We start from the raw sequence: 26482 nt of genomic DNA, 5'->3' as shown, positions 1-26482 counted from the left end.
ACTAACACACACACACACGTGTCACGACAGCGCACATTTTCCCTGTCTCCTTGTTTACTGCTCGGCTCCATCTCAACTCTTGTTCTCTCTCTCTCAGCAGGAGGGACGAGGAGGAGGAGGAGGAGGAGGAGGAGGAGCACACTGTTGAGTAGTTACCCAGTTGTCATGACGACCTCACACCCCACCATCTCTAGAGCTGTCCTCCTGTTGCCACGGTGAACTGATCCTGTTCCAACTCCGCTCCTCTCGATGATCCGGATTGGGCTGATAAAGGAGAGCGAGTCGCTCCGTCCGCTTTCCCCTAAAAACCGCTGGTGGATGGGATAGCGGCTCACACGCAGAGATCGGACAGGACAGCGCGGCGTGCTGGGAATGCTGCCGGAGTAACAGCGTTGCCTGGAAACAGCAGCATGCCAATACAACAGATAACTGTGGTTCCGGCCAAGGAGACAGCCGGCAACGGCAAGAGTGCTACTCGCTCCAAAGACAAGACGGAGGTGAGTTTCTGAGCTCTTTAATCTGCTATCGAGCCTTTGAGGTGCCTGAAAAAAACCCTGAAGATTGATTGATTTTGTCTTTTTTTGCAGTTGAGGCTTAAAACGAAATGTAAAGTTGGTCAGATTACAGACATTTAAGATTGTAGCTTTGCGTTGTCAGAAGGTAGAAGTAATTTGATGGTCCTTGAGCATTGATCTTGATTGTGTAAGTGTGTCAGCCACCAGCTTCCAGGCAGTCAACTCAGTGACTCACATACATTGCATGTATGGTTTCAGCAGCCTTTTATCACTGTTCCCTCACTTGGGGTTTGAGGCTTTCAACTGCCTCCTCCACAGAGCCTGACCTTGAGCTTGACCAGAGCTTGGGATCACAAGATCTGCCTCTAATAGTCGCGAGCTTTTTGAAAAACATTTGTCATTCGTCAGTGACTTCAATATAGGAAAAACTCCTCCAACCATAGGGTGAGAGAACTGACATCATGGGCTGTATTCATTTAGATTTTTACGCATATTGTACATAAGTAAGCCTGAGGAGAGATTTACATACAACAGTCGATGAGTGGGTACACCTGTTCATATACAGTGAAGGCCACAGTAATATACAGAATCCATCAAACCGTAAAGAGTCAAAATGTGATGGCAAATATTGGGTTGTTTGGTTACAACACAACCCTGGTAACGTATTTACGAACAAATATTTTATGTTTTAAAGAAAGACTTCGGATTTTTAAACAACCGTTAGGTTCTGTGAAACACGTCATGACCAAATATGAACAGTGCAGCTGCAGCGTCATGGTTGGTTGTCTAAATGTGGCTGTAGGGTTGTTGTTGTTTTTTTTATCCCAAGCCAGAGCACAGAGCCAAACTATAGTCCTCGGTCCACGCTACATCACTTAATCCCCTCTGCAGAAACATGCACATGTCCACACTTAGACTCACCAAAGTCACAGTGTCCAGAGGAGCAGACGCTGAGGTAAGCAACAGTGGAATGTTGTCTCTGATGCAGCACTGAACTGTAGGGTGACGCTCCAGCAGGAAGGAGCGGTGTGTTTTGCTGCGATCTTGTGTCTCGTCAAGTCTTCCTGTAATGTTTTGTTGTGACTTAGACCAGCCTAGTGAAGCTTAATTGAGGATATTTTGGATGTAACATAACAGGTTATTTGCTGTTCTCTATCGGTGGTTATTTGGTGTGAACCAAAGAGTTGGGAAATCAGAGTGATTATGAAACCGATGCATCCGCTGTACAGATGCTACACACACACACACACACACACACACAGTAGTACTGTTTGAACACTTTATTGGCTTTGTCAGACAGGGAGAGTAATTAGACTGAATAGCAAGTTGAACCTGTTTATGTTTAAAAGACACTGTTGCTCGCTTTCTTACTTACTTCTTAAGAGTTAGATGATTCGAAGATTGATATCAGTTTAAAGTCGGTGTTGTCAGAAAAGGGGTCCAGTTGTTGTTAGCTTAGCTTGACACAAAGACTGGAAGCTGGAGGAAATTGCTAGCTCAGCAAACTTCTCATCGTACTGTAAAAACAACAACAATCACCTCTGTATGTGTAGATGACACTGGTCATGTTGTGCTGTGGAGACCCCAGCTTTTCTCGACAGTTGCGGGCAAAACATTGGTAGTATTCGAAACAGCCGACTGATGAACGCAGTATGTAATACACACTGTGTTCGTCAGTAGTATGCCGTATGAAACCGGTGAATCACTTTATTTTGCAGTATGCTGAGCCAGGTTTTAGCCTGTAAACAAGCTCTTTAAGCACAGGACAAGAATTATTGAAAAATACGGTTTGAGCTTTGAATCTTTTTGAGTTTATGACCTATGTTTGTTTACTTTCAACGAGACTGCATGGTTTAGACATGCATGGTTTAGCTCCCCCAACCTGTAACCGGTTGTATATGGACCCAAACAGGAGATCAGCCCGTGAGAGCGTGCTGGAGAGTCTGGCTTTAAAAACCGAAGAACAATCTGGCAAATGTGTGTCTGGGAGGCAGGAGTTAGGGGCTTGATTGCTGATCAGAGGCAGGTGAGTGAACAGGTGAAGGGCGTTAGAGTGATGAGGAGGGAGTGACTGACAGGTAGAGTGAGGAGGGTGTGGAGCTGAACTGTGACAAAACCCTTAAACAATGTATTCTTTGGCATACTGTCGATTTAGCTTTTGTTTACATCCTGCACAAAACAAATATCAGTATGTACTGCTGCAGTACGCGCTTTCAAATACAGCCATGGTTTGTCTTTTAGGAAAAAACTCCTCATTATTCTTATATATTCTTATAATAATGACCATGTATGTTTATTGTTTGTTTTTTAGTTTCATTTTCTGACAGCTTTTTGACAGCCTACGCTGAGGTTTACATGAGCACATGAATGCACCATTAAAGACGATTAAAATGATGAAGTTGCACAAACCTGCAAATTCAGACGAATGAAAAATATTCTGAACATTTCGGTGCAGCTGAAGAGCACACGTCCACAAGCTGTGGACCTCGGAACTAAATACATTTTTTTAACCACATTATGGAGTAGATATGTGAATTGGTGGCAGATAATCTGTTTTGTGACTCAAAATGAATATCTGATGTGTCCCGTTAAAATACCAAACCTTACAAGCATGTGCCCTATATTCCCAGTACATGTCTCCATGTAGTCCAACACCCAGAGGAGGCTGCAGTGTTTACCTTGACTTTACACAGGACTGCTGATTTAAACCTGGCTATCAGCAAATCCCTTGATCAGCTTGGAAGATGCAGTCTGGTACTTGTCAGTGTCTCTCTTATTTATTTCACTGATTTGCAGAGACTGTGTCTGTGTGTGGGTTGCTATATACAGTATATATATATATATATATGGTTTTGCAGAGTTAAAGCATTAGCATGTCCCAATTTATCTTTGTATCGAATCTTAAACTACCGTAACAACACACAACTCAAGGAATGGTGCCACACTTCTCACATTTCACTTATTTCTGGGGCCTTTGGGGTGAATTTACAAATGAAAATCTAGTTTTAGATGTAAACAAAGTCATTGTGCAGTGTTTGGCGTTGACATATTTGACCAAGATGAAACTAACAGCAGGTTAGAGTTGACACAATCAGTAGATTGAGCGATTTGTTGATTGACAGAAAAATATCACAAACAATCAACCATTGGAAACAATCTGGTTTCTGATCCTAAAGACTTTTCCAGTTTCTTTATTTTATAATATATTTAAAATACAATTTCAAGACTCCATTTTTATCGACTAAACTAAGTCATTTCTTAATTACTAATCTGCAGATTCTTAATAATATAATAATCACACTGAAATGTTTCGGTGAGATGAATGAGCCCCTAGATCCGATGTTCATGTGAGTGCAGTGAAATATTGTTTTCATGTTTTATATACATATATATCACTGGTTTAAACACCTCCGGCTGCATTGCCATGTGCCATTAGAGCATCACATACTTCTCTGTGGTCTCGAATGATTTTCTGTCTCTTCTTCTTCCTGCAGCGGAGGAAGACCCCCGGGCGCTCAGGGAGTCGATCCAGCAACATTTCTAAGGTAACCGCTGAATACCAGAGCTCTTAAAGGGCCAATATCAAGGTCGCAGCTGCCAGTGTTTTGACAGCATCTTTTACTCCAGCAGAATCTAACGTGCCAGAATGTGCTCATGCTAGAAGTCTTAGTGATACAAGGTTGCTCTCAGCACACACTGTTGTATGACTCACGAGACACTGAAGTGTGCTTGCTATGACTTTGTGTAATGTGCTAGAGCTGCTAGTAGAACCAACACTTGTAGCTCAACAGGTCACTTGAGCCTTTAAGCATTTTTTTCAGCAATTTTCTTTCTGTTTACAAACAGCAAATTAACATTTTTAACAGTCGTGGTACATTTCTCATGAGTTTTTGGAGGCCGGACCAGAGCTGGACGTGTACATGCTAATATATTAGCAATACTTTATAAGGCTGTAATACATCAGGGCGGTATGTCAGCTTATCTTGGGTTGTTAATCCCGCTAACAACCAAAAAATTGAATAATTAAGCTCAAAGATCATTCATGTTTATTTTGATGATGTGGTCTTTAGTCATTGTGTGAAGACGTTGTGATGTTTCGATAAACTGTTGATGGTGACTTGCAAAGCAACATGGAAGAGTCGTGAATTTAGTCTGTTGGTTGTTTCAGGCCAGCAACTCTACAACAGGAATAACTACAGCCTCAAGAACATCCATCACCCCGTCTTCTCAGGACATATGCAGGTGAGACAGCTGTCTCTTTCAGTTTTACCCCAGAAGTACAAGACCGAGGTTTCTTAAATATCTGCTGACACCAACACAATATCTCCAAAAAGGAAAGAGCAGCCACAGTTCTCTCTGTGATATTCACATGCACAGTTTCTTCTCAACTGAGTGGGAGTCTAATTTAGTGTGGTCTGCCGCACCCAGAGGGCATTAATAGAACTAAAATGGATGCTGAAATCCAATGATGCGCCCACAGGGCAATCAATGAGGGGAAGATGGCTGATTGCAGAAATGGGATCCTTGATATGGGATCCTTGATATCTACTGGTGGTACGGTTGCAGCTGACAGGCTCAGTCCTGTGACTTGAAGGCTGCAAGGATGCTTGGTTTGAACACATGGGATGTATGTGAGTGCTTGGACCTCCATTTGTCAAATAGCATGCTCGGATCGTTCCATATTCATCATTTCCTATTCTGATTACCCAGCCTGATCATCAATCAATCGATTTTCTCATTTCTTTTCACTTCATTGTTCAGTTATGTCCAATTTCTTTTTCTCTATATTATTTCCCGTTACCAAGGAAGCTGGTGGGAGTTTCAAGGAACATCGAATTTAATGCGTTTCACATTCATCGGAAAACTATTTGCTGAATTTAGACCGATTGGTCCTCATGCAAGAACCACTCGTACGGACACATTCGTTCTCACAATTTAGGAGAACTTGCATCATGTGAAATGAGTCTGCTGTTATCCAGGCCAAGTTGTTCACTAACGGATTGTATATTTCATTATTTTGAGTTTGAAAATCTTATACATTACTCTGTTGACATTATCCATTTTGACTCTGAAAATCAAATTATAGGCTAATATAATTCTAAATGTATTTACATAGCCTAATGCCAACCCATTTAAATTGGCTATTGATTCTGTAGATTACTGTTATTTAGTTTTAGTTGCCAACGTTTGGAGAAATTCCTACCTTCACTCACTGACAGTGGAGCTGGATAGAATTCAGCTTGTGGCTCAAAACACTGACACATTTCTAAAAAAGAATGTTCCTCTGAGAAGTGTCACATGTCAGGAGACAGCTCCTCATTGCCACCAGCAAAAGGGGTCGGGGACACGTCAGTGCCCACACCACAGAAACACTGTGGTGTGAGTGGAGGCACATACAGCAGTACTCTGATGACTCTGAGATGGAGGTCTGCATGTCAGTGGGTGTTTGTGAGCCCGATATGAGTGTGTGTGCGTGATAGGTTCACCTTTAACTTTATCGGCCAAAGAGAGAAAACTCTCTCGGTCAAGGATGCAAAAGAAACCCCCAAAAAACGAAATCAATCCATAAAAATAGTGCAAAGGCTACATATACCTGTGGACTGTATGTTTATTTACTGTATCTATTTACATGTGTTGAGTTAATGTCATCACATTCATGTCTTTTCCATCTCGTTTCATCTGATCATCTCTCTGTTTGTTTGTGTGTGTGTGTGTGTGTGTGTGTTCAGTTCGAGCCAGCTGACCCCTTTAGAGGAGGATGTTTCTGAATCACACGAAAACATCAAGCACACAAACACCTCTGAGATGACCGTCACCAGCGCAGCTCTGGGCTCGTCAGCTCCGGCGCAGAAGAAGCAGCTGAAGCGCCACCACCGGCGCAAGCGCAACAGCTGCACCGCCAGCGACTGCGTGGAAACCAGCGGCAGGCAGGAGCAGAGCGACCGCAGCCTCAGCTCAGACCGCAGCGAGCTCGGGGAGAAGAGGGAGCGGTCCGCCAAGAACCGGAGAGAGCTCCCACCGCACCTCCGCTGCTCGGGGGCCACGGACTCGACCTCTGACGATGAGGCGTTGCGCGAGGCCCGCAGCTGGAGCAAAGAGAAAGCCCGAAGAGTCTGCCACCGCGGCGGCAGCGGCCGAGACAGGGATGCAGCGAATGGGAGGAAAGGAGGGGAAGACAGGGTCATGGAGCTGCAGTCGGTGGGCTCAGATGAAGGGAAGGAGAACCATCCTCTGGTGGAGGACAGCGGGGGCCTCAAGAAGCGCCACAGCAGCACGGCCTCGCTGAAGAGGGACGGCCACGGTTCACAGCAGGAAGGCTCGCTCAGCAGAGACAAGGAGAAGTGTCACAAGTCAGGAGGCAGCTCCTCATTGGCAGAGGACGGCGAGGAGCTCATCACCAAGAGCTACCAGGAAAAGGGGTTAGGGGGTGGGGACATGTCAGTGCCCGCACCACAGACACACTGCGGTATGAATGGAGGCACAGTAAGGCAGTACTCTGATGACTCTGATATGGAGGTCTGCAGGTCAGTGGGTGTTTGTGAGCCTTATATGAGTGTGTGTGTGTGTATGATAGGTTCACCTTTAACTTTATCGGCCAAAAAGGGAAACTCTCTTGGTCAAGGATGCAAAAGAAACTCCAAAAAACTAAAATAATTCCATAAAAATAGTTCAAAGGCTACATATCATAACCTGGTCTCATGTGTATTTTTTCTAATGCGTGTGTGTGTGTGTAGGATCTGCCACTGTGAGGGGGACGACGAGTGCCCGTTGATCATGCCATGTCGCTGCACTGGGAGCTTGATTTTTGTCCACCAGACCTGTCTCAACCAGTGGATCAAATCCTCAGACACTCGCTGCTGTGAACTCTGCAAGTTTGACTTCGTCATGGAGACGAGGCTCAAACCTTTATGCAAGGTATCGGCCCTCGCTCGTGAATCTAATTCACAGCTATGAACAAGCTGTAATAATGAACACCATTTTTCTCTTCCACCAATGTTTCCCCTCATCCCCCCCCCCCCACCTCCATCTCTCCATCTTCCAGTGGGAGAGGCTAAACATGACGAAGGGCGAGAGGAGGAAGATCTTCTGTTCGGTGTTGTTTCACCTGTTGGCAGTAGTGTGTATGTTGTGGTCAGTCTACATTCTGGTCAAGAGAACCGCGGAAGAGATCAGAATTGGGAAGAGCGGTGAGTACCTTCCCCTATTCTCTGTCTCTTTCTCACATGCCAGAGACACACAGAGTAAACGTGTTCTGATCTATGGCAAACTAAAGGTACCATGGGTAGTTTATGAATTATAAAACAACATTTCTCACCTAAAGGTATTGTGAGTGAGGCCTAACGGACATTTCCTACCTCAGTAAACGTTTGAAAACCTTACTTTAAAAGGTGTGGCTTACTGGACTAAACCGTTGGGATGCTCTGATCCGACTATAGCTGAGCTTTGATTCCTGATCCGATGCCAGAGTTTAATTCATAAGCTGTATGCCTCACTGTGTGGAAGAGACTGGGACCATTCTTTTATGGCTCGGCTCAGACATGCTTTCCTAACTTTGTAAAAACTAAATATAACAAATAGAGAGATATAAATGTATTCAATTGTTATTCGATAAAATAATGGCATCTGATATCAGATCAGCTGTGCAATTCTTCCATTGTATAAAAATGTCTATGTGTTACTGCCCTCCACAGACGTTTGTGTCACATCCTGTCACCTAATACAAACAGTACTGTACCATTTAGGCTCTGCACTGTAGCGCCCCTTGTGGTCAAAAGCTCCACCTGTTGATCTTTACACCTGTCTGACTCTGGTGTAGTGATTTTTGATGATACATTTCCTGTGTAGTCACCCACCGTTTTCATGTTTTCTCCAAACGAGTGAAAAGTACGTGTCTATTGTTTCGTATAAACCTTCCGGTTTCTAAATGTGCTGTGATGGTCACCCATCCCCTCGTGTCCATCTGCACATTAGAGGTCGAGCTCTCGTGATGACGTTGGTTTTTAGACATCTTCAATGTTCTTAAATACAATTTATTTGATCTCAAAATCACCAATAGCTTGTGTTTAAACATGATTAAAAAAAAGGTGCAGCAACTTTCCAATAAAGCTACTGCAGCATCAATGTCTTTACAAAGACAAGTTCAATTCATTTGTAGATTCTACTTTCTTGTAAGACGTGAAATTTGACATCGACGATCCATTAATGTAAACACTAGCGCTCAATACTTGAGAGAAAAGCATTTAATTCAAGAGCAAGATCTACAGTATGTTCGAAAATAGAACAACAAATGTCTTGAAAAAGGCCATGTCAAGTTTCAGATGTTAGATTTCATCACAAGAACCAGAATTCACCAGTTTTTCACAGCAATTTTATTTGAGATTGGAAATCGACCCCTCAGTACTTCTGTCTGTTCATTGTGTTTGTTGATGGTGTGTTGTGCTGTAATCCCAGCGCATCCGTATTATTCTCTTATCGTAGGACCTCCGATATGTTATTGTATCCAATAAATAATGGCAGAACACATTTGTTGTTCATTTGGGGATGCACCGATCCAACTTTTCAGTCACGACCCCTGAGCTTTGGGTATCGTCCGATACCGAGTACCGATCCGATATCAGTGTCTAATTAATAAGCTGTATGCCTCACTATGTGGAAGAGACTGGGACCATTCTGTTATGTGTGAGGCAACATCTGGCCTGACTTAAACATTAAGTTCATCAACAAAAATGTAACAATTACATCGATAAATTGTCACTGCTATCTGATGGAGCTATTCGAGTGAGTATCGACCTCGTATCCAACATCGGTATCGCTGCATCCCGAGTTTATTCAGAGGTCATAGAATTAAAGAGAAATTACACTCACCCTTGATTGCAGACGAATTATGGAGAGCTACTCTTCTGAAATACTATACACCAAATGGTAAGCACAGCTCTGCACATACCACCATCATGATCCATGACGCGTCCTGCAGGATGACTCACAATGTGTGCGTGTCCTCAGGTGTGCTCGAGTGGCCCTTCTGGACCAAGCTGATTGTGGTGGCCATAGGCTTCACGGGCGGCCTCGTCTTCATGTACATCCAGTGTAAAATCTACCTGCAGCTGTGGCGCCGCCTCAAGGCCTTCAACCGCATCATCACTGTGCAGAACTGCCCCGAGAAAGAGCTGCACAACCCTCAGGCCCGAACCAGCACCCTGACCAACGGCAGGCACGAAACTGTGGAGGTTCCAGTCGGTCCGGCTCCAGAGGCACTGATGGACTCGGACATGTCGCTGGAGGCTGCGGTGGCGCCGGCTCAAAACCCCGTCTGAGCGATTCTCCTCCCACTCAGACAGAATCGTGACTCACACGCTGCTCACACAACACAAGCTGGTGTGGGCAGCGTGTCCTTTCGACTCGTACAATATTTTAGCGTTCATCTCAGCGCCTGTGATTACTGATCTTAAGACACAAGAGATGGATTTTATGTCCTTCAGTGATCACGGAAAACTGAAAGAAGAAGGGCTGCAGTGACGTGACTGTGCAAAGTAAGGCCGGAGAAATGAGGAGTCGAATAAATCCGTCAGCAAGAGAAGTTTGTAAAGACTGTAGTTATGTAATATATTGAGTTTTATTCCTATCTGCACTTTCTCAAACTGCACTGACACGAGTTGAAGTTGTGAACACCCTGAAGATGCTTTTCAAGGTCTCAGTATGCTTCAAACTTGGGATGTTAACAATTAACTGTTTATCTAATGCCATCAGTTGAAATACATTTCGAAAAAGGCCCGAGTAACTCAAGAGGAGCTGCTTGTCACAGGCTGTTCACACTCCACATGCCAATGACGCGTTAAGATATCGTGCTAAAACGTACACGTAGTTCTATTTTTACTACATTTGGTGTCTGATAGCTAAAGATTGTTGGACATACCCGGGTCTTTTGCTTCCTGTCAGACAGTAAAATTAGCACGATGGCCGGGGAAGTTTGGCAGTCCCTCCCCTTCCGCACCGTAGCAAAGATCGCAACTACATTTTGCTGTACTCGTCGGTGTGAAGGCACTTGTGCACTAACAATAGCAGGTGTGAGTACAGAACGCGAGTTGAGAACACAGCACTGTTGTCATTACAAAGGAAATAACCTCGCACAGTTTGGGACGCTCTCCGTCAGCAGACATTTATTCTCACAACTGTGCACACTTGGCCCACCATTCTGTAAAGTGGGCAAACACGTGGAACTGTTTCAGACGCTGTTTGAAGCATACCGAGGCCTGAACTCTCTTTCTGGACAATCAGGTCTTCAGACACCAAAGAGTGAACGTAGAAGTAGAGAAACTATTATTGAGCTCAGTCTGAAAAATGTATTGTTTGAAAAAGATGAATTTATTTATTATGGTAGGATAGTTTTGACTATTTCTTAAAATAGCAAATCTAAAGTATCCCAGTTATTTATGACATTGTTTTGAGTTTGCAGCTTCATGAGGTTGTGCTATTTATTTAATGTAACTTCATTCATGGTTGCCATCCATAAATGGCTTTACATCAGACTTGACACACAGACTGACCAGTCTGTCTAAAAAAGGCGACTGTTTACACTTATTCACTTTTCTACAGGTTTAATTTGGTGTTTTATCAGCATCGCTGTCAAGTTACAGAAAACCTCTCGTGTCTTTTAGCCCCCACGACATTAGAGCACTCAACATCTTTGTCAAAACAATCTCCGATTGGATAAAATGAAGTATTTCGGTTACATACAATTCATATTTGTTTGTGCAATAAACAATGAATGTAGAACCCTTCACAGGCTGGTGTGAAGTTACTGGGCAACAAGAAGAATTTAAAAAGGAGGACAGACTGATACAACTTTAGTTTGACATCTTTGAGAGTTCGGCACCATCTTCTGGACAAGCATGGAGCAGCAGCACAAAAACACACTTTCTATAAAAAGTATTTTCTGCGGTCCGTCTGATGTTCAGCTCCACGGTCAGTCGGGCTGAATGAACGAATGGAGCTTTGAGCTACAGTCCGACAGGGAGAGGCTCAGTTTAAGTCAGACATCAACTCCAGCTGCTCATCATCCAAATCATCTTCATCATTATCATCATCTTCTGCGTCATCACGTTTATCCTCTTCTTCATTCTTCGTTTCCAAATCTTTGTTCGACACCTTCCGCAGTTTCAAATTTGGAAGTTTCTTCAGATCGCCAGTCCACTCCCTGCCGAAATAATGGAAAAAAAAAGTCAAACGTTACCAGAAAGGAGGTGTAGGAATCATCACGTCATGTGCAAATCATATACTTAATATCCCAATTTTATTTGAAATAATTTAAATAGTTTTGACGTGTTGATATCTTTAGGCTTTTTTTATTCCATGTAGTTGTTGCAATAAATCGGAATACTTGTTCAATTTCATCATTTGCGTGATTGTTTGTCGAATCATTGAAGCTGAATAATTACGGCTACTTTTCAAACACAAAAATGTTTTTTATATACATATATACATATATACATACGCGCACACACACACATATACACACACACACCATTTCTACCCACTCACCTGAATGTTTTCAGATTCTTTGTATTAATGATGTCTGGAATCTCTGCGAAGAGGACAAAACACAGGATCATGGAATTTTTCTCCCCCCCAACACACTGAATGGTCTCATGTAAAACATGTGTGTGTATTCGTATCCGCGTCGAGGACTCACCACACCCGACGCCCTCATACAGCGCTCGCTCTCGCTCGACGGTCTGTTTGATGACAGCCTCTCTGGCCCCATGGAGGCGACCCTGCCGGCCTTTGATGCCGTTCATCAGCTCTATCTGCTCAAGCTCTGAATCAAACCTTTGGAGGTGTCTACACGCACACACAAGAACACACAAGCTCACTAGATGTCACAATGCCATCAGATTTAGGAAACAAACTACATTTTCATAAATCATTCACCTTTCGACGAGGTCACAGGCATCTTTTTTGGTGTAAGTTGTCTTTTCTGGATCCAACTGTTCCTGAAACCACAACAACTTCTCACCTGCGAGTTCAGAGACGAATAGAGGACAGACGTGGTGTTAACGGGGAACAATTTGATCCTCACAGCCAGCAGGTGTGCTCTGAATGATAAAAGGAGCTTACCGATGCTGCTTAGACGTGTTGCTTTGTCACTCTTCTGCCTGCAGCATCAGAAAAAAAACAATTAAATGAAAGTAATCCGATTCTACAACAGTGTGTGCGAAGCAATGGTTGATTACATTCAATTATTAACCAAGTGGAAATGTACTGTAACTGTTCTTTACTTAAGTATTTACATTTAATGCTACTTTATACTTTTACTTCTCCACAATTCAGGGCAAATGTTTTACACATTTATCCGTCTGTTGTAGTTACTTTAAAGATCAGATTTTGCATACAAAATAAATATATACACGGTTTATAAAACTATAGATTCCTTTTGAACAAAAGTATGTTCTAAATATCCTATTATGGACTGTGTTAGGGCTAACTGTAAAGCATTTACTACCTTACTTTTACAGTTTTAAGGACACCTGGAGGTTAGCTGTGCTCAAACGCAGCTAATGTGCTGCATTTATTTTGGTTTTATTTTATTCCTCACACCTTTCTTTCTTTTTCAGTCGGATTTCTTCCCGGTTGAGGTAAGCAGCTTTCCTGCTGTACGGGTGAACAACCTTCTCCGGGGCTTTCCCGTGTCCTTTCTGAGCCTTCGGCTGAAAAATAATAAGAAATATTAAATAATCAGGAAGCTGCTGATTAAAAATAACTGCAATCATTAATAGTACACCAGGCTTACCATTTTTAGTGATTGACAACACGTGTGGTCCTCTTATGTTGACAACGGGACCGGAAGTAGACCGGTCCGTCCTCAAAGTTCGGCCGTATGTGTTGCGGAAAAACACAAAACGGTTCCGGATTTTAGCGCGTGACAAACTTAAAGTGATTTAACGTTTGGATGACTCAAGAGCCAGAGGTATAATCATTCAAATGAAACTATGATTTATGTTCAAACTATGTTTGTCAAACTGTTGTCGGGTCGGAGTTGTCAAAAGTTTGTAATGTTAGTAATGTTGGCTGCAGTCACCGTGAAGGATGTGGATTTTTATTTTTCAGCATTCATTTAAAAGTTCCCCTTTTGAATTGTAGACTGATTCAATTACATTTATAAGGTTATAAACCAAACCGCTGGTTTAGAAATAAGCAGATTTAATGTAAAGTGGATGATCTCGCCAATATTTCAGTATCGCAAGCATCTTTCTGAGAGGATTACCAAAAATGAAAGCAGCAGGACAGCACGGTGCAGTTGGGAGAACATAGTTATCCAAGCTGACAGAGCAGAGAAACAGGTGAGTTTGTCAAACTGTGAGATGTTTAACTCTGATTATCACCTGTTTCCAACTGTTTGAGAAATGTGAAATAGCACTCTGACAAATTGTAAAATGATGTAATTTTCTATGTTTTATGATAAACAAAACAAAAACACAAAGCTATTATTATCTATGCAGCACTTAATTTCTAAACATTACATAGTGTTGAGATGATTCATGAATAAATATTCAACGATTAGACAGATGAGTAAAGCACAGACATAATTAGACCTACAAATTATTATTATGGATAACAATAATAATAATAACTTTATTTATATAGCACCTTTAAAAACAGACTTCACAAAGTGCTTTGACAGAAAGCTCAGTGAGACAGTTGGATACGTTAAAAATAAACTATGAAATAAATAAAATAAAAGATAAAAATAAAGATAATTAATTAATAAAAATGATATATATATATATATATATATATATATATATATATATATATATATATATATATATATATATATATATATATATATATATATATATATATATACACATACTTACATACATACATACATACACACACATATATACATACATACATACATATACAGTTTCACTCAAAATGCTTCAACCCCCATCGCAAATCAGGTCCATCCGCAAAATCTACAAACTACCAGCCGCTCCCAATGAACAACCCAAACGAGGATGCGATGTTACTGATCAGTCCAGTTCAAGCTGCTGCAGCGAGACTAGTTGAGACCAGTCGGGTTCCTCCAGCACCTCAGGCTGCTTTGCTTTGCTTGGTTCATATGTTTAAAAGATCAGATATGAGGCAGGGGAACAGGTTTGCTTCACACCATCATTTCAAAATCAGGAACAACGAACTTACAACTTTAAAAGCTGGTTGATGTTCGGCCCCGAAATGTGTATTTGTTGGTGGTATTATAGTGGACATACCGTCAACATACGTTTGATCAGGGGCTGTTGTTCACAGTTTCAAAGTGTTTCACATTGTGTGGCAACAGTTTGACATGACAACACATGCACAAGCAAAATCTGTAAAGGAATTTCCCAGTTTGGTGTGGAAAAACTTGACTGGTCTCCGAGAGCCCTGACCTCAAGCCCGTTGATCAAACACCTTTGAGATGAAGTTAAAGATAATCGCCCAACTTCCGTTCCCAACCTCACTAATGCACTTGTGGCTTAATAAAAAAAAATCCCTGCAGCCAGGTTCGCAAATCTTGCGGAAAGCGATCCAAGAAGAGTGGTGGCTAGAAGCGGATTAAGATCTATGGTTGTGTGGTGTAGATGTTCAACAACCACATGTTGGTTTGATGTTCAGGTGTCAATATGCTTCTTGCAATAAAGTGTTCATGTGTGTCTTCACCTTTCTTTTGTTCAACAGGAAATGTCATGTGCGTCTGTGGTGAACTCTTATTTCACAATGCCAACAGAAGAAGAAAAAAACACTTTCAAGGTAGGAGACACCTGGTATTTTTCACTTTATCAATGAAATAAAACTCCTTTAAAAAGACCTTTCTGAAAAGTACTCCTGCTGCTGAAAAATGTCCACCACTGGAATATCATTATATATGACATTATTAGATTGTTAATTAATACTGATGCATCTAGTGTAAGCAGGAGCTGGAGTAAGGAGCGGGAAGTAAGAAAAAACAAAATTCTGCTGTACAAATGTTTAGCGGCGTTATCACTATTTGGTGAAAGTGCAAACAACTGGGAACACCTGGTTCAGTCATCAACTACGTTTAGTTTTTTTATAACATGATCATAATCTTTGATTGTATAAAATCTTAATCTATAAAGTAACTAGTATCAGCTGTGAAATAAATGTAGTCGAGTAAAAAGTACAATATTTCCCCCTCAAATGTTGTGGAGTATAGAAATACATAGAAATACTCAAGTAAAGTACAAATACGTACCTCAATACTGTACTTAAGTAAAGTACTTTTCCACCACTAGAATGCCACTAACTCCCAGTAACAAAGCAAGTGTGTGTCCACTGAAGTGAGTTACACCCGACTCAGATCGAATGACACAGTTAGATAGATAAATCTCTTGAAAGAGCAACGGCAGCCATGGATACTAAGATGACTCCTTAGTCACCGACGAGAACTATAAAGCAAGAGATTCGTTAGAAAAACTTCATTTACTTCTGGTTTTCCCAGAGGCAAAAGTTTTGAGGCGGCAGTTATGAAAGTCGTCGCTTAAACTTGACCTCACGCAATGAGCTCAGAAATCGAATACACTGTTATTCTGTGTTGTGTATTCTTTGATTTAGTGTGTGTGTGTGTGTGTGTGATGTTTATTCCACATACGTTTCTTTACAAGTTTGTGTAACAGGGCCTGTATGACTTTCCTCTGACTTTTCCTCTAGCGCCAACACGTGATTGATGTTTTTCATTTTTTTAGAGAAATGTCTCTCCAATTTTTAGAAGGATCAACTTGTGCACAGTTGATAGAAACCTCAAACCCCAGCCATCATGTGGAAACCTGCTACCACCATGTTTCTGCTCTTAGATGAAGAAAATCCTGCAGTCTTCTCAAAGTAGGCCGACAGTCTTCATCCGTAGAGAATCATAACTGCATGACCATCATATCCATGCCAGTTTTCTTTAATTGTTATTTTTTATAATCCTGCCTCTCATACAAACAAACAATCATGCTGCACATTCACAGCCGCCGAGTTATTTTAAGCAGCAGCTCAACACATTCACATTGTCTCTCTGAAGAGATACATGACCAGCTGGCCCTCACTGAGCTCACACACAACTAGCTTCTTTTTCCTTCCTTAAAGTTTGTTCAGCCCCCCCCCCCCCCCCCCCAACCAGCAGGAATGTGATTCTGCTCAGCTGAGGAGACTTGTGTCGACAAGCACACAGTCGATTGCATCACATCCGAGTGAGTTATCTGAGTGAGTCTGAGGGTGTGTTTGTGTGTGAGCGCGAGTCTTTTTTTTTCTTCGTCCTTTTAGCATGTTAAGTCAGATCAGGAAGTGTGATGCTGTGACAGTAGAGAAGGAAGTGTGCACACAATGGCACTATGTTTGCTTCTGGGACTGGTAGCATGAGAGGGCCCCGGATGAAGACCCCTCTGCTGCTGCTGCTGCTGCTGACCACTCTCACTGGAACAGGTAGGACTCGAAGATTAGTTTCTTTACCCTCCCAACTCACCTACGCTTTCCTGCCTCCTCCCTGCTTTCTCTTTTTGTGCTTTAGTTTCTGCCTGTGTGACTGTGAGTGGAACGTCTTGATAGGGCAGATGAATGAAATCGGCTTGAGGATCCAAAGTACTTGGAGGTGAAGTTAAAGTTTGGCCGAAACTCACTTTTTGTAAAAACATATGCCACGTTTTCCTGTATTTCAAATTAAACTATTTTAAGTTAAAGCCAAGATCAGCATACCAAATGTCTTTGTACAATATACACCGTAGTATTTATAAAACTGATCTTTTGCTTTCCTCTTTTGTGTGAAGCAAAGAGGAACTTTTTTCTCACAAAGTGAAATCTTTCACATCGTGACAAAGCTCTGTCGGGAACTAATTGCTCAACATGTTGAATATCTCCACCTACTCTGTGCTGTCCAGTAGGTGCATTTTGCAACAGTTTTGATTTTCGTAGCAACGGCTTGAAAACATGCTCACGGAAGTCTTAAGTTCCTGTGTGATCTCACTGTGACAGTTTTTCAGATGTTGTTTTAGAAACTACACATATTAAGTCCCAGCAGAAGTAACTGACTTATTTCACTTTGTGTACTCATTCATTCACTTTCAATATGAACGCTGCACATGTTTTCCTTTAAGTTTCACTGTATTTTTCAATGACATGACGGGAACCATAAAGTAACGAGAGGCGTTGAATTGCAGTGTTGTGCGAAAATGAAAACGATGCGACAGACACTGAGACAGGTGACGAGGAGACAGCTGAAGGTAAGACGAGAATAATAAATTCAAGAAATAATAATACTCTCTGTGGCCAAAACGTATGTGGACACTGTGGGGCTAGACCGCTCAGTCCCATTTTTTCTCTTAACAAGATACAGCACTTTGTCGAAGAGACACTTTGTCAAGAGAGCAGCATAAAAAACACCGTTACAGCAATAAGTACGACATACGACCAACTTTGAGAACAGCACAGGCCATTTTGGTTTTGATTTTACAGGTAAGGAGGACGCTGCAGCCTACAACGATGTTCTAGAGACAATAGTGTGATCACAACTTTGTGACAACAGTTTGAGGAAATATGGCAATACCCCCTCCTGCACAAAGCCAGGTCTACAGTGAAAACGTTTTCAGAAAGAGCTGAAACCTGAATTTGGTTTGATTCTTCGTTTTGTTGACTTATTCTTTGATCAGACATTTACAGATGTAAATCAAGAAACTTTAGAAAGTTGGACTGTATATTTTTTTCAGGGCAAAATACCATATTAACACTGATTTTGTTAAATGAAAAAAACAACTTTTAAAATGACTACCATGAGAACATTTTTAATGATAGAATATAAAGTCTTTCCTCTCTTTTAGCCTTGTGTGTGTTATCACAGGGCACAACCCGTGAAGTCAGTGGACTGAGTGGTGGTTGGTGAGGGGACACTTTTATGTTATTTTATCAGCTACAGATAGGAATACATATTTTTTGACGACAAACACGGACACAGATGGTAGTTTTGTGTTAAACCCCTGGTTCATTTATAAGTCTTTTGACTTTTGTACTTCTGTTTCACTGAAAGACACTATTGGCTCCTCATTCTGGTCAAAACACGTTGAGTTTCACTGTCTTTAATGCATTTGAACCTACCTGGTCTTGCCTGCACAAAATGACTGTGAAGACTTTCTACAAGTTATAACTTGTTTTGTTTTTTTAGAGTGGAAGCTGTTCTAACAGCATATTACTGTAAGGCAGCCTGTGGTTTCTGAATGAGACGTCAAATAATCAGATAATGCTCAGGTGTCCACATACCTTTGGCCATGTGTAATGAATCTTCAAAGCTCATGAGAATGACTCGTTGAGAATACCGTCATCATGATGCCTCTCGTTGTTTGTAGAAGCAGACCGATCTGATTCTGATGCCACTTCAGCACCGGACCCCACAGAGTATTACAGTAAGTCCACAACAGCAATATATCTCTAAGCTGTTGTTTTTACCGCCAGGAACGCTGTTAAAAGAAGTTATTCATTGTTCAGTCGTTCAGAATGTAACAACATAACGCAATTGTATGTCGCTGCTTGGCACAATGTAATGGAGAGAAGAAAAAAAAACCCATCAGTACTCATTGACATGTTTCAGTAAAATCATCTCATCTTTCCTCTGCTGTCGTGTCCAGGTGACTCAGGACAGACCACCTCCCCCCAAGAATATGGTATGTCACGGTAATTCACGACTTGTATCATGAGATGAAATGTCCGGACAATGACAACGACCCTGCGGCAGCAAACATTCATGACAGAAGTAACAAATCGAAAGACAGATGACCGTTGCCTTGCTTCTGCAGAGAGTTTGGAAACCACAGTGGACAGCAATGTTACGGATTCAACCGACGTGCCAGAAGAGGAGGAGGGTTTGAGTCCCATGGTCATCCTGATCCCTGTGGTGCTGGTGGTCATTATCATCGGCATGATAGTTTGCGGTATTTTCATCAACCGCAGGTGGAACGAAAAAGTGAGGAATCAAGGTATGTCCATCACGAGAGGGAACACTTTCATTGGGGTGAATGCAGTTTTGTTTAACACATTTAAAGCATTGCAAGAGATCCGTGTATTACAATTTAAAACATCAAATTACCTGCTAAATCATAAACATGTTAAATTATAGATTACCTGTATGTGGCCGGGGAATTGACGCTAAATCTGTCCTCATTTTTGTTTCCTGTATTAAAATGATTTTGTTGAAAATACCTCAGCTACATATCAATGTTTGCTGTTGATAAAACTCATGAATACTTATTTATTTTTGGCTCTTTTAAGTTAAAGATGGTGATTTATCATAACAACCATGATTGAGCCGTGTTCTCTTCTCATAGAGCTGAGAAAAGAGGATCCGTATTTGGATGGGTCCAGTACAGAGAAGGTGCCAATGTAAGTATTGAGAATTTAACTCTCGCTGCTAACTTGAAAGACTGTTGTCAACAGTGTAAAATTATACATTTTGAAGAAATGCTCAGTAGCCCATCTTAATGTCAAATGCTGAGAGAGAGATGACCCTTTTCCTGTTTGAAAAACATGGCCATGTGCATACTACTGTGAGAGTTATGTTGAAGTAATATCGGGTTAACACAAGTCCTACCTTGTGGCATTGAGATACAAGGCAAACAGATTCTTCTTCTCTCGCTATGTGTGTAGGTGCACGGCTGTGCAGGGAGCCAAACATCACCTCAAATAAAGGTCTAAGACGGATGTAGGCCTCGAAGTCTTTATGGACGCAATTGTGAAACTGTGAAAACACAATAAATTAAATGAGATTTTAGATCAGTGAAAATGAGATAAACAAGAGAAGGCCTAAGACCAAAGGAAGCTTACTATAAAATTGAATTAGTACAGCAAGAAGGAAATGGGGTTCAACCGAAACCAACTGCTGGTGTCAGAAACATTGAAGTTAGTTTGTTAAAGTGGCGATCCTTAAGATTTCAGTCTTGGTTGATTCAAAAATTCTATTTGAGTGAAACCAAAGGAATTTAACAGTCTGAAGTCTTGGGTTGTGTCTGAAATTCCATATTCAATTTTGTGTTTGTGTGCAATGGAGAAAAACTGAAATACAGCATTTGTTTCTGGGAATGTCATCACAGACACGCAATTTGTAAAACTGCAAATATTCAAATATTGCAGTACTTTCGTCAGTGGGCCATAGGCTCAATCACCACTGCGTTACCTCCTTTGGCGATTAAAAGTAACCTAACAGACATTTATTTAAATAAAAATCTTTGAGATTGCCACTTTAACACTCTTTTTTTTGTGTCTTATTTGATGTCTGAACACTTTGTATCTTCCAGGCCCATGTTTGAAGAAGACGTGCCCTCTGTGCTGGAGCTAGAAATGGAAGAGTTGGGCCAATGGATGAAAAATGATGGTAGGTATCTCTAAATAAGGCGTGTAAGACATTAAAGCATAAGAATCTGTCAAAGAAAAAACAAGAGGTGTCATGTTTTCTGCAGAAAAGGTTAGATTGACTCTGAGGGGATCTGTTGAGGAACATTATAAATATTATACGTTACCCATGTCTGGAAGTTGGATTACACACTCCCAATGGGGTTATGTCTGGAAGTCAACCAGACATTCACAGTTCATTTTATTCACTTTAAAAAAAAAAAAGATCCATTTCTTACAGTGAGATTAGTTGGCGGAGTTTATCCAGCAGAGGTCACTGTTGCTCTAATTGTTGGTGTCAGTTTGTCACGTCGTCATTTTTTTAACTGCGTCTTTTAAAGTTTGAGTGTTTCGAGAATGTTTGAGTAATCTCATGTGTATGTTAATTGTTTTGTTTGTTCTAGTTGAACCTGCAGAGGACTTTAAACACGCATGAATCTATTTGTGGTGAGTACAATTTTCACTTTATTTAGTTTATGAACACATGCAGATTTTATTCAGTTCCTTGTCATCATGATACCTCATGCTCAGAGAGCTATAAAATGATCACTTTTTGTAAGAATATGCCTTTCATTTCTCAACTCTAAAATATTGTTTTTAGATACCAAAACAAATATAAATGCATAAAATGAAGTGCATAAGTATATATTAGCTGAACTCTTTGTTCACATCTTGTTTTCTAGAAACCTTGAGAGTTTATTTGGTAATGTTGATGTGTCAGGTGTGAATACAACCTGCCTCTTTATTAACCTGCTTCTTCATTATCAACTCACTCAAAACAATCATGTGAATATCTGTCCCACACAATAACGCAACAAAATACAGATCAACAGTCGACTTGGGCCAACAGTGTTTGCTTTTCCCTGCCCGCCCAAGTTTGTTGTGATGCAGCAGCTGGTTTCAGCATAGCTACGGTGAACTGTGACCCTTGCGTCATGGTACAGCTTGAAAGCACAAACACTCCCAACACCTGCTAGTCATTACACCAGGCATGTATTGAAGTGTGGCGCAACTTAAAGCCCCGGAATAGTCTCCTTACCGGAAGCGCTGGGAAGGCGAGGTCAAGGTCCGCTTCGGTGTAAAAGATGTTGACTAACATCATTTACACACGGCTCTTTTTCTCCGGATTTTATTTCTGAAGCTGTGCAAGAGTTTAGAGTGTACTTTCATTCAATGTGGAGGCCCTCTGTACACATTAGGTTACACAAGAGATGCCAGAACCAAAGTAGATGGGATGTGACTACTGCTGTGTTTACACGCTGCAGCAGCTCTGCCCTGTTTGTCAGGGCTGTTAAAAGGGATTCTTCAAACCTCTAACACTACATGGGACTATTTAAGTCAAATGTCAGGGGAAAAACACACACTCTGAGTTGACTAAATGACTGTGAACTCCATCACAGCTCCTGACTCAGGCCACCAGAGTTCAGATACAGTATTATTTCTCTCTCTCTCTCTCTCTCTCTCTCTCTCTCTCTCTCTCTCTCTCTCTCTCTCTCTCTCGCTCTCTCTCTCTCTCTCTCTCTCTCATATGATTTCTGCAGGTCAACAAAGGACGCTCTCCAGGCACGCAAGAACACACAGTCAACAATGTGTCAATGGCAACGTGGCTGTTCTGACCTTCTCTACAATAATCCAGAAACAACTGTGACGACAGCAACTCAATGTGACTGCCAGGGAACACAACACTTAAAGGACACTAGACAACACTTGAAGGACACTAGCAAACATTATTTTCATTTTTAAAGAACAACATTACCCCAACTTATTGTCCCTGGAAGTATTCAGTGGGCAAAGATTTTTTTATCCAAAGCTCCTGACAAAAGGTGCGTTCAACCATTTGGGTGTAACTCCAAAAAGTGCACGAATCAAGTTATTTACATTGACTAAATATGCTGATCTACTTCAAGTGCTAAATGTAGAGACAGTAAGAAATAGAGTGAGATTTTTTTGTTTTGTTTTGTTATGTGCCATGGTGTTGTCTGAACGAAAGAGTTTTCAGTCTGCGATGGAGGATGCGTAGATGCTTTGCCTGTTTTCATTGTGTCGTTGAACTGTCGAGAAGTCATCGGCTATAATCCGCGGAAATGCGCCGTATTTTCTGTCCAAATCCATCAAACGGGGTGAAAAGTATTTCGATTCAACTTTTAAAAATCACTGTGCTTCTGCAGATCCATGCTGTGGGAGTACGTGGTCATCTTAGAGCGCATTAGGCCGGTACTCTTCTCGTCTTCGCCACAGACCGTGACTGTTTCTGCTGATGGCTTCTCTTTAGCTCAAAGCCTCTTTGTTGTATTACACTGTGTGACTCCCTCCAGCTGCAGGTTTTAATGGGGAAATATCCTGTTGAAGATTGCAGGCATGCATGACAGAGAAGGCCGCTCCTTTTCATGCCCGTGCAGAGCCGGTTAGGACTGAGAGTTTTTCATGAATTCTCTAAGTGTGAAAGCAGTTGCACTCATTTCTGAGTCTTTTGATATATTATTACCCGTTGCTGAAGCAGCTTTCAAAAAGCTGCTGCTGTTCAGGTTTTCATCTCAGCACACAGTAGATAATAACTCTGTTTTGTTTCAGGGATAAAGAGTGTTTCATCTAAGCAGTCATGACTCATGAGAGTGCCACTCTCTGAACATGTCAGTCAGTATTTTGCATTATCTTGCACTATAAATATGAGAATACAGTATACCAAAGGATATTACTTTCAAGGAATGCCTTTTGTAAATATTTCATATGAGGCTGTTGTCTTGTTGTTTTGCTGATGAAGCTTTGAACGAAATGTCATGAAATAAAATCTCTTGAAAAAAATCACGATGCCAGTGTGCCTCAGGGGATGGATATGTTGCTTTGCTTTTAAAAGATCTCCACAACTATTGGATGGATCGCCATCAAGTTTAGTACAGACATTCATGCTTCCCAGAGGATGAATCCTACTGACATTGGTGGACCCGTGTCTTTTTTTCTGGCGTCTCCACGAGGTTGCCATTTGTGGTTTTGAGTGAAATGCCTCGACAGCTATTGGATAGATTGACAATAACTCACAGAGACGCATTCATCTCCCCCTCACAAGGAATTGTAATATAAAAAGTTGTATATAATGTAAAAGTTTGGTGACCATCTCAATGTTTTACTTTGCTTTATAAGCAAATACCTGCAGAATTAAGCTTGAGCTGTACTTTATGCTAATTAGCGTCGTTTATTGCTAAGATGAAGAACATGGTAAACATTTCACCTGCTAAACATTCACACCATACTATTGCTATTGTGAGCATGTTAGCATGTTGGCGTTTTAATTCAAAGCACCACTAAAGAGCTGCTAGCAGTCTTGTCGTATAATTAATGGAATATTCCATCCAGGCACACATGATAGTTGTCTCCTGTTTTCAGCGACATTAAATACAAAACGGCAGGTTTAAAGTGCCTCACACAGCTGTCCCGTATGTGTTTCTGTCTCATGACGCTCTCTACTGCTATAAATCCACTGATGAGTCCTCTGTGTGCTCTGTATCTGTGATGGAATTCAAACCAGTGGAAGGTCTGAGGGGGTAAGAGGCAGACAATCCATGCAAACCAATGAATACAAATGACAAAATGAGTCCCTCACTCCTTGTTCTCTCTCTCTTTCTCATTATTAGATTTCCAGACAGCAGTTCTGTCTGCCACCTCACAGTGTCTGCATCGTCACTGCTGTCTGGCTGCTCAATAAAAAAAATACAAAAATGACTGCGATAGTAATGTTGGGTGCATTATTTTTGGACAGATTTTCGTTCAAAACGAAAACACTAACCTCCAGTTTCTGTTCTGCTCTAAGAAGCGAGATACTCCGGTTTCAGCAGCATAGGTGTCGATATGGACGAAGACATCTGAGGGGTCAGAGGCATGGTGTAACAATGTGAAGCATGCATTCAATGACTGATGTCAGCATACAGTCTTCTACCTTAAGATGCTCTACAGCAGCATGGTGAAGGGTTTTTCTAAGTGCACAGGCAGCGTGACTTTCAAACACCATTGTTCCCACTGTGCCAGATTCTGGCCTGACTGGTTTTAATCGGCAAATAAAACAGCAGTGCCTCTTACCAAACATGACTGTGGCAAACAATACACACATGGTTTCACACCAGGTACGATATATCTTTTTTTGGTGTATGTGAGGAAGGGTATGTTTATATCTTTGATTAAAGTCATGTCTTTAACAGTGAACAGAAATGTGATGTAATCTGTCAGAGGGCACGTTCATAACATCGCATTTCCAGTGACCCGTCGCTCTGAATTTACTAAGCCTGTGTGGACTGAATCACAGTCTACCCAGCAGGCACTGTGGCTGCCTGTCACACTCTATCAGTTCCATTTCACGGCCGTGTTTGTTTGCTTTCGAGAGCTGTGATGTTACAGAGCACCGTCCGTCTGTCGCAATCATCGCATTCAGTCATTCTTGGGCAATCTTTGAGTGGAAAACACAGCATACACCAGGGAGTGTGTGTGTGTGTGTGAGAGTGAGAGAGAGAGCGAATGAGAGTGTGTTTGTGTCATTACAAGGGACTTACTTCACAATAGTTTTGAGTTTGGTCCTTTGCAGAGTCGTGATGAGCAGTTTAAAGCGTGTGAAACCTTTTCTCTGCCTGAAAGACTGCTTCTTGCCCCATTTGGACAACATTTGATAAGACACACCAACCACGGCTGGAGCTGAGGACACCGGGGTCATGGCCTCTGTACTTTTTTCCCAGGAAATTTGGGAATCTGAGGCACATATTTTACTTGTATTGTGAGTACATTGAAGACTACTTTAAACTGTGAATGCAGAGAGTTATTTAACAATATGTTACGAGTAGTGACATTTACAACCGGCCCTTTGTGGGCGACCATGATGCTGATGTGGCCCGGAGTGGAAATGAGTTTGAGACCCCTGATGTAAGGGGTCATCAAACACGTGTTATTTATACATTATTGTATGAATGCAGTACATATAAAATCACTCCAGACATTACTTTATTTTAAGAGGTCACTGTTTAGACAATAGGGAAACTCTGAGATGTACAATCTTTTTACATGACTAAAAACTAACAAAAAAGATTAAAGAAAGCTGTTTAAAGAAATAAACACGGTACGATGATTCAGGTTTCTTCAAAACTCTCTGCAGTTTGTATGTGGAAATATTGAGATACAATCTCAGTATTTCTTAAGACCTGACACAGACAACACGCAAGATTATCCAGTATTATATTTTAGTGTTTAGTTTTACTGACAAAACGCCCTAAACAGCACATAGAAAGATGACACCAATGAAAATCACAGGCTTTGAGTTGAGCTTTGAGAAGAGTCCACTTTCAGGAGCAATTTCCTCAAAAACACAGAGCTAGAGAGTATTTAGTAACAAAGTGAGGATATTTACAGTTGCTCTTTGTATCCAGGGCTAGCTGCCAGTCTCAATTCCACACTTCTCAGGATCACATGTTTGGTGATTAGTGATATCTCAGGGTTTCAGACTCTCCCTGGAGGATCCAGATACAGGACATGAAAATGACCGTGAGCCAAAGCTAACCATGACTGGTACTACAGGGCTAACC

General features: G+C 41.4%; 3 protein-coding genes across 3 annotated transcripts; 2 read left to right on the top strand and 1 right to left on the bottom strand.

The window, feature by feature from the left end:
- Window positions 1-410: 410 nt before the first annotated feature.
- marchf1 (membrane-associated ring finger (C3HC4) 1) lies at window positions 411-9829 on the top strand (the record flags this gene model as incomplete). Its single annotated transcript, XM_079279269.1, has 6 exons — window positions 411-497; window positions 4010-4060; window positions 4684-4757; window positions 7250-7430; window positions 7558-7702; window positions 9519-9829. 6 exons carry the CDS (start codon window positions 411-413, stop codon window positions 9827-9829), a joined length of 849 nt encoding a protein of 282 aa, XP_079135395.1.
- Window positions 9830-10803: 974 nt separating this feature from the next.
- tma16 (translation machinery associated 16 homolog) lies at window positions 10804-13374 on the bottom strand. The gene is made up of 7 exons (XM_079278058.1): window positions 13303-13374; window positions 13110-13219; window positions 12630-12667; window positions 12444-12528; window positions 12205-12353; window positions 12054-12096; window positions 10804-11709 (listed from the first exon to the last, which is right to left on the bottom strand). Exons 1-7 carry the CDS (start codon window positions 13303-13305, stop codon window positions 11535-11537), a joined length of 603 nt encoding a protein of 200 aa, XP_079134184.1. The 5' UTR covers window positions 13306-13374; the 3' UTR covers window positions 10804-11534.
- Window positions 13375-16788: 3414 nt separating this feature from the next.
- On the top strand, window positions 16789-23802 carry tmem154 (transmembrane protein 154). Its single transcript, XM_079277864.1, has 9 exons — window positions 16789-16979; window positions 17711-17773; window positions 18890-18946; window positions 19169-19204; window positions 19337-19516; window positions 19865-19919; window positions 20831-20907; window positions 21329-21371; window positions 22466-23802. Exons 1-8 carry the CDS (start codon window positions 16889-16891, stop codon window positions 21358-21360), a joined length of 591 nt encoding a protein of 196 aa, XP_079133990.1. The 5' UTR covers window positions 16789-16888; the 3' UTR covers window positions 21361-21371; window positions 22466-23802.
- Window positions 23803-26482: the final 2680 nt, after the last annotated feature.

This window comes from Melanostigma gelatinosum (assembly GCF_949748355.1).
Source record: "Melanostigma gelatinosum genome assembly, chromosome: 11".
NCBI classification, from domain to species: domain Eukaryota; kingdom Metazoa; phylum Chordata; class Actinopteri; order Perciformes; family Zoarcidae; genus Melanostigma; species Melanostigma gelatinosum.
The sequence above is the reverse complement of the archived record's forward strand: the minus strand, read 5'-3'. Positions and strand labels throughout refer to the sequence as shown.